Source organism: Oenanthe melanoleuca, chromosome 2, assembly GCF_029582105.1.
Source record: "Oenanthe melanoleuca isolate GR-GAL-2019-014 chromosome 2, OMel1.0, whole genome shotgun sequence".
NCBI lineage: Eukaryota > Metazoa > Chordata > Aves > Passeriformes > Muscicapidae > Oenanthe > Oenanthe melanoleuca.
This window is the reverse complement of record NC_079335.1, coordinates 138,806,228-138,818,837: the sequence shown is the minus strand read 5'-3', so window position 1 is coordinate 138,818,837 and position 12,610 is coordinate 138,806,228. Positions and strand designations below refer to the sequence as shown.

Below are 12,610 nucleotides of genomic sequence, written 5' to 3'. Positions count from 1 at the left end.
GGATCTGAATGCAAAATAATCCATCTTCTTCAGATTGAGGGAAACAAATACTCTTATAATCAGGCTTAGACTAAAAAAATTACTCCAATTAGACTGAAACAAATTAAGATGCTGCTAGTATGTTTTCTGAGTTTCTAATGACTCAAAGATACTGTGGGGGTTCAGGACCAAGCTGCACAGCAGAAGGAAATATCCAGCAGGAAGAAAACTTTTAGTGGTGGAGAGCCTCACACGTGCTGCTTTGACTGCACTACACAAACCCACAGCCAGCTGATACCATGCCTGCAAACTTCATGCCCAACACAGGCTTTGCCTACTGAGCTGTGGTTTAATAATCCATGCATATCCTCTGATTTGCAAGAGCAGTTGGTGGAGCTACAAGAAGAACTACAAAGGCATAATTGTGGGGTGAATGTGCCAGTTCCACAGCTGAAGTGGTTTATGCAGCACCTGGTCACCACAATGAGCCATAACTGGGCTCAACTCCCTGAATCAATCTCTGAGACATTACACAGAATTTCTGTATCAGTCCAAGACACAAAATGCTACATATCCCTGAAAATTCACAGATTTATATTCCCCTAAAAAGCTGTCTATCACCTGTGTTTTGATAGAAAGAAGCTGAGGAAAAAATACTCTTGGTACTGCTGGTTGAAACATTTCATACCATTGTAGTGGTTTCAAATCACTGTGAGATGTTAGAGAGTGTTTGCTTAGCATGAATGCCAAACCCCACATAGAGGACCACGGGCTTGAACAAACTGCAGTTGTGCAAGGCTGCTTTGGAGGTGCTGGATGAAGCTTGATATGGTTCCAAACCTATAGGAAATTCTGCCAATGCTGCCTCCATGTAATTCTAGGAATGGCAGAGAAGTTTGGTAGGTTCATCCAGGTATGGAATTCTAGATCTGGCTGAGTTATTCTGAAACTGAGGCACTGCCATTAAACACCTTAAAACAGGAACCAACAAAATCACAGTGAACACTCTGGCAGCAGGGATAAATGGGATATTAGGAAAAAGTTGGGAGTTTAAATATAAACTGTCGAACTTTCTGAAATCTTAGAAATTCCCCCTTCTGAGATTGCAACAATATATGATACAGTGGACTAGATGCAAGATTTTACTTACTTAAATACTGGGATGGAACTGTATCAAGATTGTTTCTTCCATTGCTTCAGAAATCTGGGTCACAAAAGTATCCACCTCCTGATGCAAGTGGTAACAACAGCAGTAGACACAGTGCAGAGCATCCCTGAACCAGCTTGTCACAATGACTTTTGGGATGCAGATGCAAGGTGAAATGCAGGGGAGGCTGAGGTGCAAGATCACCTTTTAGAAATGCTGTCTTCCTTTAGGGGACTGCAGAGCAATCCAGGGAAAAAAAGTATTCATGTGGTGGACAAAGCCTTGGATTTTGGCAGTAAATGAAGAGCCTGTGTGCCTGCAGTAAGCAAGGGCTGCCCAAGAACAGCAGCACTCCAGGTAAAAGCACCAGGATGTATTTTGGTACGACGGCACCATCTGATCACGACACTGGCTCTGCTGCCTGCAGGCTGTTCTGGCACCGTACAGAGATTCCTGGAAGGACCTCTTGGCACTTCACTGTTCCACTGAATTGGAACTTAAGCCCACATTGTGCTGAGGCAGATTAACAGTAAAAGCTGAGGTTTTATTATAGTTCCAAAAATTTCAGCAGGTCAATAAATGCTGACAATGGCAAGTGCAATTTGCAATTGCATTCTGGCAGTTACTGACCCATCACTGCCCTTACTCCTGTGTCCTTGTCAGGTGACATAAGCTGCTTCCCCACTTAACTGAAGGAGGCAGGTGGGTACTGCTGAATCCTGGAAGTGTATGCATTTGGTTTCTGCATTACTACAAATGCTATTTGGTGATGAGGGACAGGTATGGGAACTGGATGTTCAGTAGAACAAAAGTCTTCACAATCACCTGGACTTGTACCAGAGCTTCTAGGAAGAACAAACAGTACAGGCTGTAGAGGACAGTGTTTGGACATATATTTCTCTTTTTCTTCAAAGCACTGGTGCCAAAGTGGAGATCCACTATGTACAAAAAACAGGGACTTTTGGAGAAAAAGTAAAGGACCTCACCCCACCTGCAGAGCGCAAAGATGATGGCAGGCACACAGTGCTCTAGGAGCAGGACTGCCCATGGTAAGCAGGTAACCCATCAGTACCACAGACAGCAAAAGGCCATTGCTCAGCCTTGAGCATCATTCTGGTTCCTTACCACCATCTCTCCTGTCCCTCATATACCCTGTGTATGTGCATATCTCCAGAGGTGATGAGGTAAGTCTGCCAACTCATCTCAGAACTCACATATCAAGGTGACTCAGGGCTTTCAGCTGCCCCTGAACTGTCCAGGCTTATGTAATGTGGAAGGAAAGCAAATTGCTTTTTCTACAAATTGCCATTGGCTACAGACTCTCCAGGAAACTGGCACATAGCAGTGTGTGGGGAGACAACACACCTTCACATTCCTCCTGTGCCAATTATGCACTTTGCAAAATACATGACAGATGTTTATGCTCCTATCCTTCCATGTCAGAATTATCTGGTTCTGATGTGGCATTTTGGCTTCTTTATGCAGTCTTGCCTTTAATTTGCTGCACATGGGCTGGAAATTGGGTTAAATGCTCATGCCTTCCAGTTATCTTCAAGTTAGACTAAAAACCTAACAAAATCTGTGATTCCTAACACAATAAACTTTCCTAAAATTCAATTCTTCTGTTAGTATTGGAATCCCTTGCTTACTTCTTGCACAGTTCCACCTGTCTGGTTACTAAGAAACCTTGCAGTCTTTTGCAGCAGAAGCCACCTGTCAGCACCACTGTGGATTTTGGCTTCATGCTATGGAACAGAGGCAGCAGGAGCAGGATAGGAGAAAGCACCTTCCCTGGAAAGCCTGGACCATTTCATAGCAGTCATGTTATCTACTTCACAGCCACTGTGGACCAGAAAATTCAGTTCCTCTGGTCCAGTCTGAGTCTCACTTACTTACACTACTACAGGCTCAGTTTCTGAAAATATATATAAAGTTTATTAAAAATCATTAATGCACTTAACATTAATTTGAGCAAGGGCAATTCTGTCTTTCAGCAGTAAAAGTAGAACTGCAATTTAAGTTGGCTTAGCTGGGCTAAAGTAGAGGGAAAAATCTTATTATTTTGCATTACTCAGCAACTATAAATTAAGTGAATCCTCACTAATGAACTGCAGAATGCTGTATTCTGCCCCACAGTGAGAAGCATTAAGACAGGTACATCTTAATTTCAGAAAGCATTTCTGAACAATGGGATTTAGAATTCTTTTTTTTTTTTTTACATTTCAGGAATTATTTTTCCTTTTAAAGAATATAAATCACTTTAAAATGTAATGCAATGCAAGTCAGAATACTAGGATCACCTTCTCAGAATGGATAAATAAGATTATTAAAGACAAAACCACAAAGATAAGGTATTCTTTTATTGAATCATGAGTAAGAACTCATTAAAATTAGGAAGTTAGGGGTTTGTGAACTCACATAGGGCTGATGTCTGCTGCCACACCCAGGACTTGCTGTCCAATGACAAAGGTTCCAAGGAAACCCTGCTGGAGCATGCAGCCAGTACAGAGGGAACAGTTCTTTTCAATGTATTGCTCTGCTTTGCAAGGTTTCTTTTCTTTATTATTTTATAACCTTTAGGCCATAAAATAATAAATTTAAAAAAAATAAAAAACTTTGCAAAACTATGCAATATATTCCAAACTTACCAAAGGGCTGGCTCCATGCTCCAGCAGCTTTCCTAAGCAGCTTTGACCTCACAGAATGGGGCATTTCTGGGGCACCACAGTGGAGCAGGCCAGCACAACATCTAAGCACCTATAATGGGGATAAAAGGTTAGTTTTTCTTTCAATTCCTTAGTCAATGCCTCCTTTGGTCTAGTTAATAAATGAATTTAAATGTACTTTTAACTGCACCCAACACAGGAGGTTGCTCTTTCTTCCTGCTGGGCTCCTAAAACAAAGAGTTCCTATTTAACTCTCAAAAGCCCCTAACTTATAAAAAATTGAAGACCAAACTTCATTTCCATATGACATTAGAAATACTCATTTAGTAGATGGAAGTGGTGACAGACAATCATAAGTTTAGAGTAAAATTCTCTGAGTTAGAAATTTGGGTTGAAATGTTGGGCAGGATCCAGTTTTGAACCTCAAAGGGTAAAATGCAAAGCCACAAAATTTTAAGTTATGAGGAGTAAGAGGCTTATAAACTCCAGGATGTATTTTTTTCCTATCGCATCAAATAATACTCATTTCTAAAATAGTAATGAAATGGAAATTAGATTTGTAAGTGGAATTAATTAGCCTGTATCTGATGCCAGCTTTCTCCAAATGACAATTGCAATTCTAGCAGCCTGAAGTTTTTCTGATTTAATAGGAACAGGGGATCAGTGGCAAAGAAAAGATTGATGAGAAGGTTCATAAGACTTGAGCGTTTCTGACCTGATCTCAGTTCCTTCAACTCCCTTGTTTTCTCTCTCTTCTTTGAAAATGGTATATAAAATTTTCTATTCCTTCTGTAAGCTACAAATGAGCACAGGCTCTGATTGCTTTCTCCCAGAGGCTTGCTGCCTTAATTCACTTGCCAGTCATAAACAATCTTCTCCTTCTGAAAGGCTGGATACTATCAGCCCTGGGAAGGACCTAAGGGCAGCAAATGGGTATTTGTTGGAAAAATGGTTCAGGAAGAAAAAAAAAATTTGCATTCAGGAGAGTCTTGGGCACCACAAATTACTTGGGTTTTGGATAGGTCAACATTTATCTGTGTTTTATGGCTCTATCATAATGTTACATAGAAGTTATTCCTGGATGCTCTGTGTTCCAGCACTATCCTGTACAACAATACATCCCTTAGCTGAACTCTCCTATGGTGCAGACCTTCCCTGGCCTAACAGTGCTGACATCAGCACATGCTGGAACACTCAAGACTTTATCAGAAATAGTCAACCAGCTTTAAAAAGAACAACATTTAAAAATTTAAACTTAAACCAGCGTGATTTAATTAAAATCTCTATATTTCTGAATGTTTTGTGTAGTGGGTTTTTTTTTTTGGTTTTTTTTTTTTTTTTGCAGCCGCAATAGCTTTATTTTATATTGGGTAAATAAAACACTGAAAACCCAAAAGTTTTTCAAAGCAAAGGCAACTCTAATCCCTATGTAAAATCCAAAACAGTATTAAGCAAGTATAGCTTAAATCAAGAGAAACTGATCAAGAATGAATAACATAATACTGTTAATCTTTAGCCTATTTAATATATAACAAGAAATGTTTTAAAAGGGCAATAAACCATGCCAACAGCCTACCTTAAAATAAAAAATAATTGCTGAAAAGAAATTGTTGCAGTTGTTATCAAAATAATGTTTCCTTCAGGTATTTAGTAAATTGGTACAAAGTTTATCCAAAGTATTTTTAATGCTGTGGATTATCTTCATTTTGGTAACTAAAAATAGCAGTACTGCTAACACCAAAGAACTTTCTGTGGAGAGAGCAAAGATGTCAGACTACTGTGACTCTGGGATGCCTTCATCAAAATGGGTTCCATTAACACTCCCACAGTTCTTTTCCTTTGCCAATGCGTCAACCCAGCTAACTTAAAAAAAAATCAATAGACCTGCTTTCAGTGCTGAACTGTAACTTCCCTGGAGTATAGAGATTGACAGAAATTTCTCAATTTATTAACCAAAAAAGCTGATTCACATTTCACTAGAAATGTTTTGTTTTCTGGTAACTTTGCTACTGCCATACAAGTACCTGCAAGAAAACACATTTCTGTGTCTCTGCAAAAATCGCATCCTGAAAGACTCACAAATGAGAGCCCCCTGATACCTACTCCTGTCTTCAGATGAGAAAATAAAAAGAGAAATAAGGTAATATTAAGGTAATATTGGTAAAGTACTGCTTTCATCAAATAAAACAAGCCAGACTCTGCAGAGGCAGCAGTAAAGCAGCAGGAGGTCGATGAGCAGCCATGCTGATGCTCTGTACTTCCAAGCCTAAATACCCACGGCCATGCCCTGCTCAAACAAACCACATCCTCCACCCAGCAGCTCCACACAGCAGCTCCACAGAGCAGCTCCACACAGCAGCTCCACACAGCTTCCACAACTCCAACTGCCTGTGGCACTCCCAGGGGCACTGGCTGCTCCTCCCATCCTTTCATCACTCAATCACTCGTTCTGCTGTGCCACACTACAATGGAAATGTGTTTCAGAAAAGGCTGAGGAGAAGCCTCACCTGCAGAGGCACCAGAGGACAAACCCAAGTCCACAGTAGGGGTCCAAGCAGATCGCGACTTCGCGGGAGGGATAAAGCTCACACTGCAGCTTAATAGAACGACAAAAGGCACTAGTGGCTGCATGAGACATCTGAAAGACAACAGCAAAGCAATTAAAATGATCTACTGTGCCATTGGAAGGCTCACTCCCAGACTGCACCAAGAGCTTACATCAATTACAGGATAAAAACACTAAATAAATACCGACTTTATGCTCAATGCAATTGACTTTATGCTCACAGGTAATTTATATCTTAGAAAACATAATTTTCTTTCAAGAAGGCATCCAAATAATTGTGAAAGGGGAGAGGAGACAGAATGAATGGTAAGTTTGAAGTGATTTAGGAAGAAAGCTGTGAGTGGTTTAAAGATGTGCACCAAGCTGTATGCAAAGTTAATGATAACAAGCTGTACTTTTGGAAGAGTAAAGGAATGAATGACTGAATGAAACACTTTGTTGATCATCAGTATCATATTTTAAAGTATGTATTTATTAACAAAATAAATAAAAAATGTTAAAGCACTTTTTAAATTGAAAGGGATTTTGCGAGCAAAGCTGTACTATGGACCTAATAATTTAGCAATAAAAATCCCCAGTAACCTTAGTAAAGTTTCTGTAAATAAGTATCTGTAAAATATCTTCATGTTATCCAGCTCCTGGTTGAGAAACAGGCTCTTAAAATCTTGGTAAGGAAGCTTTCAAAGATAATACAAGCAGAAAGTAGAAATAAAAAAACCGATCCAAAGGAAATTAATCTGATTTTTATTGTAGTTTTAGGATGCTTTCCACTTAACCATCGTGACTTACAAGTTCTAATGATAGTGGAAAAAATAAAGTATCTTTTAATGTTTGTCCTCTCTATTAGTAACAAGAAAGACATCTGTTAGAAATACAGTCTGGATAGGAGTTACCTTACCAAACCTTTGATCTCTGCCACAGAGGGAGCTGGTTGCTTTATATACTGCTCACTGAGTCAGTGGAGGAAAATGGGCACTTGGAAGGTAAAATTTATTTGCTCTTAAAGTAAACAGGGGAATGAAGCTCCAGAAGTGACTTTTTCTCCATTCCAATGACAGCTGTAACTGAGGCTGGATGTGTTCCAAGTGATGCAAAAGGACCAGCTCTAAATGGTGACTTTGTGGTGATCATCTCCAGCCTGCAGATTAATTCTACTCCAGCTGAATCAAGACCATTTTTTCACATGGGATTAAACTGAACTCTATTGACATAGAACTGCTGTTATTCTGTGAATTTTTACACCATACTGCATGCAAGATCTTGAAATTGTTGAGAGTAAATTCAAGTGGAATCTACTACTTTCAAAGTGATTACAAACATTTATCAACTTTTCAGGAGCCACAAGAGTTATTCAGCCATTTCTTTTGATTTAGTACCACTGCATTATGAATATAAGCCTTGTGGCCTCTTTTGATCATTTTATAATTAATCACTAGTGATGATGTTGTAGATAGTAACTGTTTACATAAACCTGCTGAGTCAGTGACCTGCAGGCTCTGTGACCCAGATATTAGAAGCTAATCAAGAATTCCTTGATAGATTTATCTGTATTTCCCTCTAGCCACACTAAGAAAAGCTCATTGACTTGTCCTGCCTTTGACTATCTTTGAAGTTTCCTAAATACTCGCTTTGCATAGTTAGTAGCCATTTCTGCAAGTCTGATAAAGTGTAATTCAGGCCTGATTTAATACAGATGACTGCATCTGAAACAGTCATTTGAGGCTTTCTCTAGAGGAAATGAAGACTTATGTGACATTCATTCCTTTAAAAAATAGATGTTTTAGATAAGTCAGATAAATTATACCCTAAAGTCCCTGCTTTTCTCTGTTGGCTACTGAGGAGCCCAACGACTACTCCACATCTGTAGGCACAGTAGCATTCTAAGTTAGATGGAATGAATATAGCAGGAGTGTCCAATATGTGACCATCAGCCAGGTCAACCATTTTAATCATCAGTCAGCCTCAAGCTGATCACTTCAACAGCTCACTGCTTCCATTCTTCATCCAAAAACTGGGTAAATTATGTTTTCTTTGTTTATAAATTATGCTGACAGTTTCTGCAATAGATGGGTGACACCAAAGAGCATGAGGAATTCAGCATAGGCTCTGAGTGTGATACATCAGCAGAGATTGCTAAAGCAATCATAATCCTTGAATATGCAACAAATAGGAGTAAGGAAGAAACAGGTAGGAATAACAGAGGGATTTTACTGCGTCTTGGTGAAACCAGGAGTGGGATACATAAGTTAGGTAAAACAGATTTAATGAATTGTGGCTAGAGGGTTGAAGAAAATGGCAGAATAGATTTCAAGAGCTCAAGATGCCTGATCTTAGCAAACAAATCTATCAATGAATTTTTTGCAGCTTACTCTAGTAGTTTACTGGGTGAATAGAGCAGAGAAATCATAATTTCAAGAAGAAGAGAATATTGAAAACCAATGGCCAGTAGCTGAGTTGCAATAAGAAGGGAGCAACAAAGGGGCACTGGAATAAGCAGGAAAAAGATGACAGTCTCATTTCCTTCATAAAATGGAAATAGCAGATGCTTAAGCTGAAAAATTTTTCAGACAGACAAACTAGACATCTATGCACAGGAATAATGGAATGAAATTTTTAGTTGGAGGAGGAGGAGGAGGAGAGGGGCTTAACCCACCACTCACAGTGCTGTAGCAAGTGGAGAAGAACCAATTTAATATCAATGGATTCAAACAATATCTGCAAGGGATTCCTGCTTCCAAAAATCACAAGAAGTCACGAATTAGGAGCAGCCACCTGCCAGCCAGGCAGCACAGCAAAAAGGATAGCTTTAACAAGAAGTCCCTACCTTTACCCCTGCCAGCATGCCAGTGGTGGAGACACTGAAGTCAAGGTAAGCAAGTGTTTCGGGGTTAGAAGGTTTGTAGATCTGTGCAGGCCGCTTCTTTGGCAAATCGTCTGGTGGAGACAGAGACAGAAAACGTGTGTTTGTCACTGGCAGGCCCAGTGAGCAAAGAGACAGAGGGGCCCTGACCCAGCACTCACCTGTGTCTAGGACTGGAGGCCATGTCCTGATATCCACTGCCGCCGCCGCCTCTCGCGACCGCAGCAATTTACATATTAATTGCGTAGTCATTAAGCAGGCAGAGCGGCTCACCTAGAAATTCAAGGAATAAATAAAACCATCATGGGATACTAATCAACTCTCCCATGAAAATGGACACCACCATGATTTATTTTCTGCCAGAACAGGACACAGGTATATCAACCTTGTTTTCTGATCCGCGGTGGAAAGATGCTCAAAACACGCAGCTCTCAAAGAAGACAAAGTCATGTGAGGTTTACAACTATTCTGAGAAGAGCATTGTAATGAAATTAAAGACACCTTAATAGTGAGAATGTGACCTTTCCAACACATGGTATCAGCTCTCACCCCAAAGTGAAGACTGTGTCCAAAAGATTTCCTAAGAGACAATAATATATTTTGGTTTATAAAGAATGTTTTCAGATAAACCAAAATGTAGTCTGCCATTTTATATGAATAATTTTACTATCTCAAGTCAATTTTAAATTAGCCATGTATTTCAAATTCCTGTGCTACCGATAAACCACGGGGAGCTCTTCTGATATTGGCAAAAGCAGCTCCAGAACAGAAACTGTGCAAGTGACACTAAAAAATTAAACTGTGAGCTTACAGCAAACACCACCAGCACCAAACTTTAGATGATACATGCTGAATTCTTGTTTTAGATTTGCTATTTTTAAATGTTCATAGGTATCAACTACAAGAATATTTCTTTCTTAATAAGAATACTTCTTATTCTTATAATAAACATTAATATGCTTAAGGAATTCAGACAAACATGCATATGAGGACTGAAATCACTGAAGATAAAATACAGGAAAAACTGAAAAGGCAACATTTTTCTTCTTTCCCCCAAACTTGAAAATCTGTGCAAAAGCTACTAAGAGTATTTTTTTAAGGAAAATGAAACATTTAATTGTGCACTAAATTTCCTGTGTTTAATCTAATAAAATCAGTAATCATATGGACATTAAATTTTATCTCTGAGCAGAAGAGAACAGCTTCTATTGACAATGATCTCATGAAATTCATCTTTTTAGAACACCAGAAATTTGGACATTTTGAAATTTGGAGCAAACATCACTCTGATCCCTTGACACTCTAATCCCGTGACTGCCCGGTATAGCCTGTTTAACCTAAAAGTGAATACAAACAAAGCCACTGCAGCACCTCTTAATCCATTTTCATTGTGATGGCAAGGCAAATTAATTCTTACAGTACTAATTTTAATCCATGAAAATTTGGGACACTAAACCATAAACAAAATAAATTTCAAGAGTTAGTGGCTCCCAGCCCTCTCAGGAATTACATAATCTGGATGACCAAAAGGTTCATTAAAATACAGAATATCCATGCCTGGAGAATTCCATTCCTGGAGAATCAGAAGTAAACACACAAGGATGGTGGGAATGAGACAGAACACAGCTTAGCTGCAGGTTAGCAACTTCTCAAGGTAGGGCTCAATTCAGTTATAATTTACAGCTACCAGCTCATCACAAAAACACAATTATGCAGGCCAAATTTTACTTAGAAGTCATTCATATTGACTTCAAAAGGTGCTGTGCAGACATACAACATGTTACAGCAGGCATTAACCCCATCATATCAGAAAATTTGTGTGACTGCATTGGCAATGAAAGAACAGCTGCAATATTTTAATATCTACAAGGCCATTAATCTCAAAATTGAGAGGAATTCTTGTGTAAAACAGAGCTGAGAGGTTTATAAGTCAAACTGGCATTAATATGGCTAATAAATGTCAACACTTTAGATAAAGTTAGACTGTTGAAGAAACAATGAATACAAGTCAGCTTAGACCTGTCAGTTTTTTATCATGAAATCAAACATCCAGTTTAGCTATTAAACATCAAAAGAAAAAAACACATTTTACATTACTTCTGTATGTTAAAATTGATTTTTAAAAACATTGAGTGCCAAAATATTAAATAACAAGAACCTGAAAATAATAGGACAATTTCTTATACCTCTTCTGATACTTTGTTGCTTCTGATACCATAAGGAAAGCCAAAATTTACAACTATTTCTACTTCTTGTTAATGAAAACATCAAAATTAATTAGCAATGGTAAAAAACCAAATTTGTTTCCACTTGTTTCTTCAGAATTCCAATCAATAAATTGGAAACTGTCAGATGTAAAGGGCTATCTAATTTCAATTTTTTTATTTCCCTCAGTAACAAGCACTTTGAAGTTATTTATGTGCAACAAAGGTTAAACATCATTAGATAAAGCCAAAATACCAAAAGAAAGCACTGAATGAAAAAGCCTGAGTAACACTTTCCTGGATGAAACAAAAGACTGACCAACTTCTTCACAACAAAACTTTGAAATTGTTTTAAATGCAGAACAGTTGGATATTCAGAGGTGAGCATGCCATTGGGTGAGGATAAACTTCCCACTGAGGTTGTTCTCAACAGTCAGTGAGGAATCCTACCCTTCTAGGCACATTGCTAAATATAAAGAAGCACTTTTAAATATATTTCTTGGAAGGAATCATGTGACTGAGGCAAAATGTGACAGCTCAAGTGAGCAGGCTGTATGTTGCCAAGCAGTGTTGGTTTTGCAACACACTGAGGTCCTGAGTCCTGGGAAGGAACACAACTCTTGAACCCCTCACTCAAGTTACTGCTCCTAAAGACATGAAATCACCGCCCATGCCATCTGCCCTTGCAATCTGAGGCGCATGCTCACCTCCACGATCATCTTCACGGTGGGTAAGGTGGTGGCAATGTTCTGGGGGTGTGGAGGTCGCACTGTTATCGGCACACAGCCTGCGTACAGGCATCCGTAGAACGCCGCAATCAGGTCTATCCCTGCACGGAGAGCAAAGCAGACAGCCTCCCCTGAAAACCAAATCCTTTAATCACAGACTCCTATGTCAGCACAAATATTACTTGGAACTGAACCCAGAAGGTTAAATGAGTGACTAAGCCCTTTAACAGGCTTCTTTTTCAGCCCCTTGTCAGTATTTGTTCAGCTTCACTGATTCCTCTCAGCCACACCATTCTGACCATGAAAAACCACAGGTGACACACAAAATGCAGCCAGATATCAACACTGAGGGGAACTTCAGTTTGTTGTGCAGGAAGTAACCTGTTTAAAGGACTGATTTCTACAGATTAATTATCTTCCTAAATGTACATTTATAGAGTGTACAAGAAGAAGATGTCCC

General features: G+C 39.1%; 1 protein-coding gene across 4 annotated transcripts in view; it reads right to left on the bottom strand.

Moving 5' to 3' along the window:
* Positions 1-12,610, bottom strand: part of DIP2C (disco interacting protein 2 homolog C) — a 306,400-nt gene that overhangs the window by 40,326 nt on the left and 253,464 nt on the right. For all 4 annotated transcript variants that reach the window (XM_056484528.1, XM_056484530.1, XM_056484527.1 and 1 more), the window contains 4 exons: positions 12,130-12,251; positions 9,380-9,491; positions 9,183-9,292; positions 6,300-6,430 (listed from right to left, as the gene is read on the bottom strand). In XM_056484528.1, the coding sequence (XP_056340503.1) occupies positions 6,300-6,430; positions 9,183-9,292; positions 9,380-9,491; positions 12,130-12,251 (475 nt within the window). The remainder of the gene's footprint in view (positions 1-6,299; positions 6,431-9,182; positions 9,293-9,379; positions 9,492-12,129; positions 12,252-12,610) is intronic.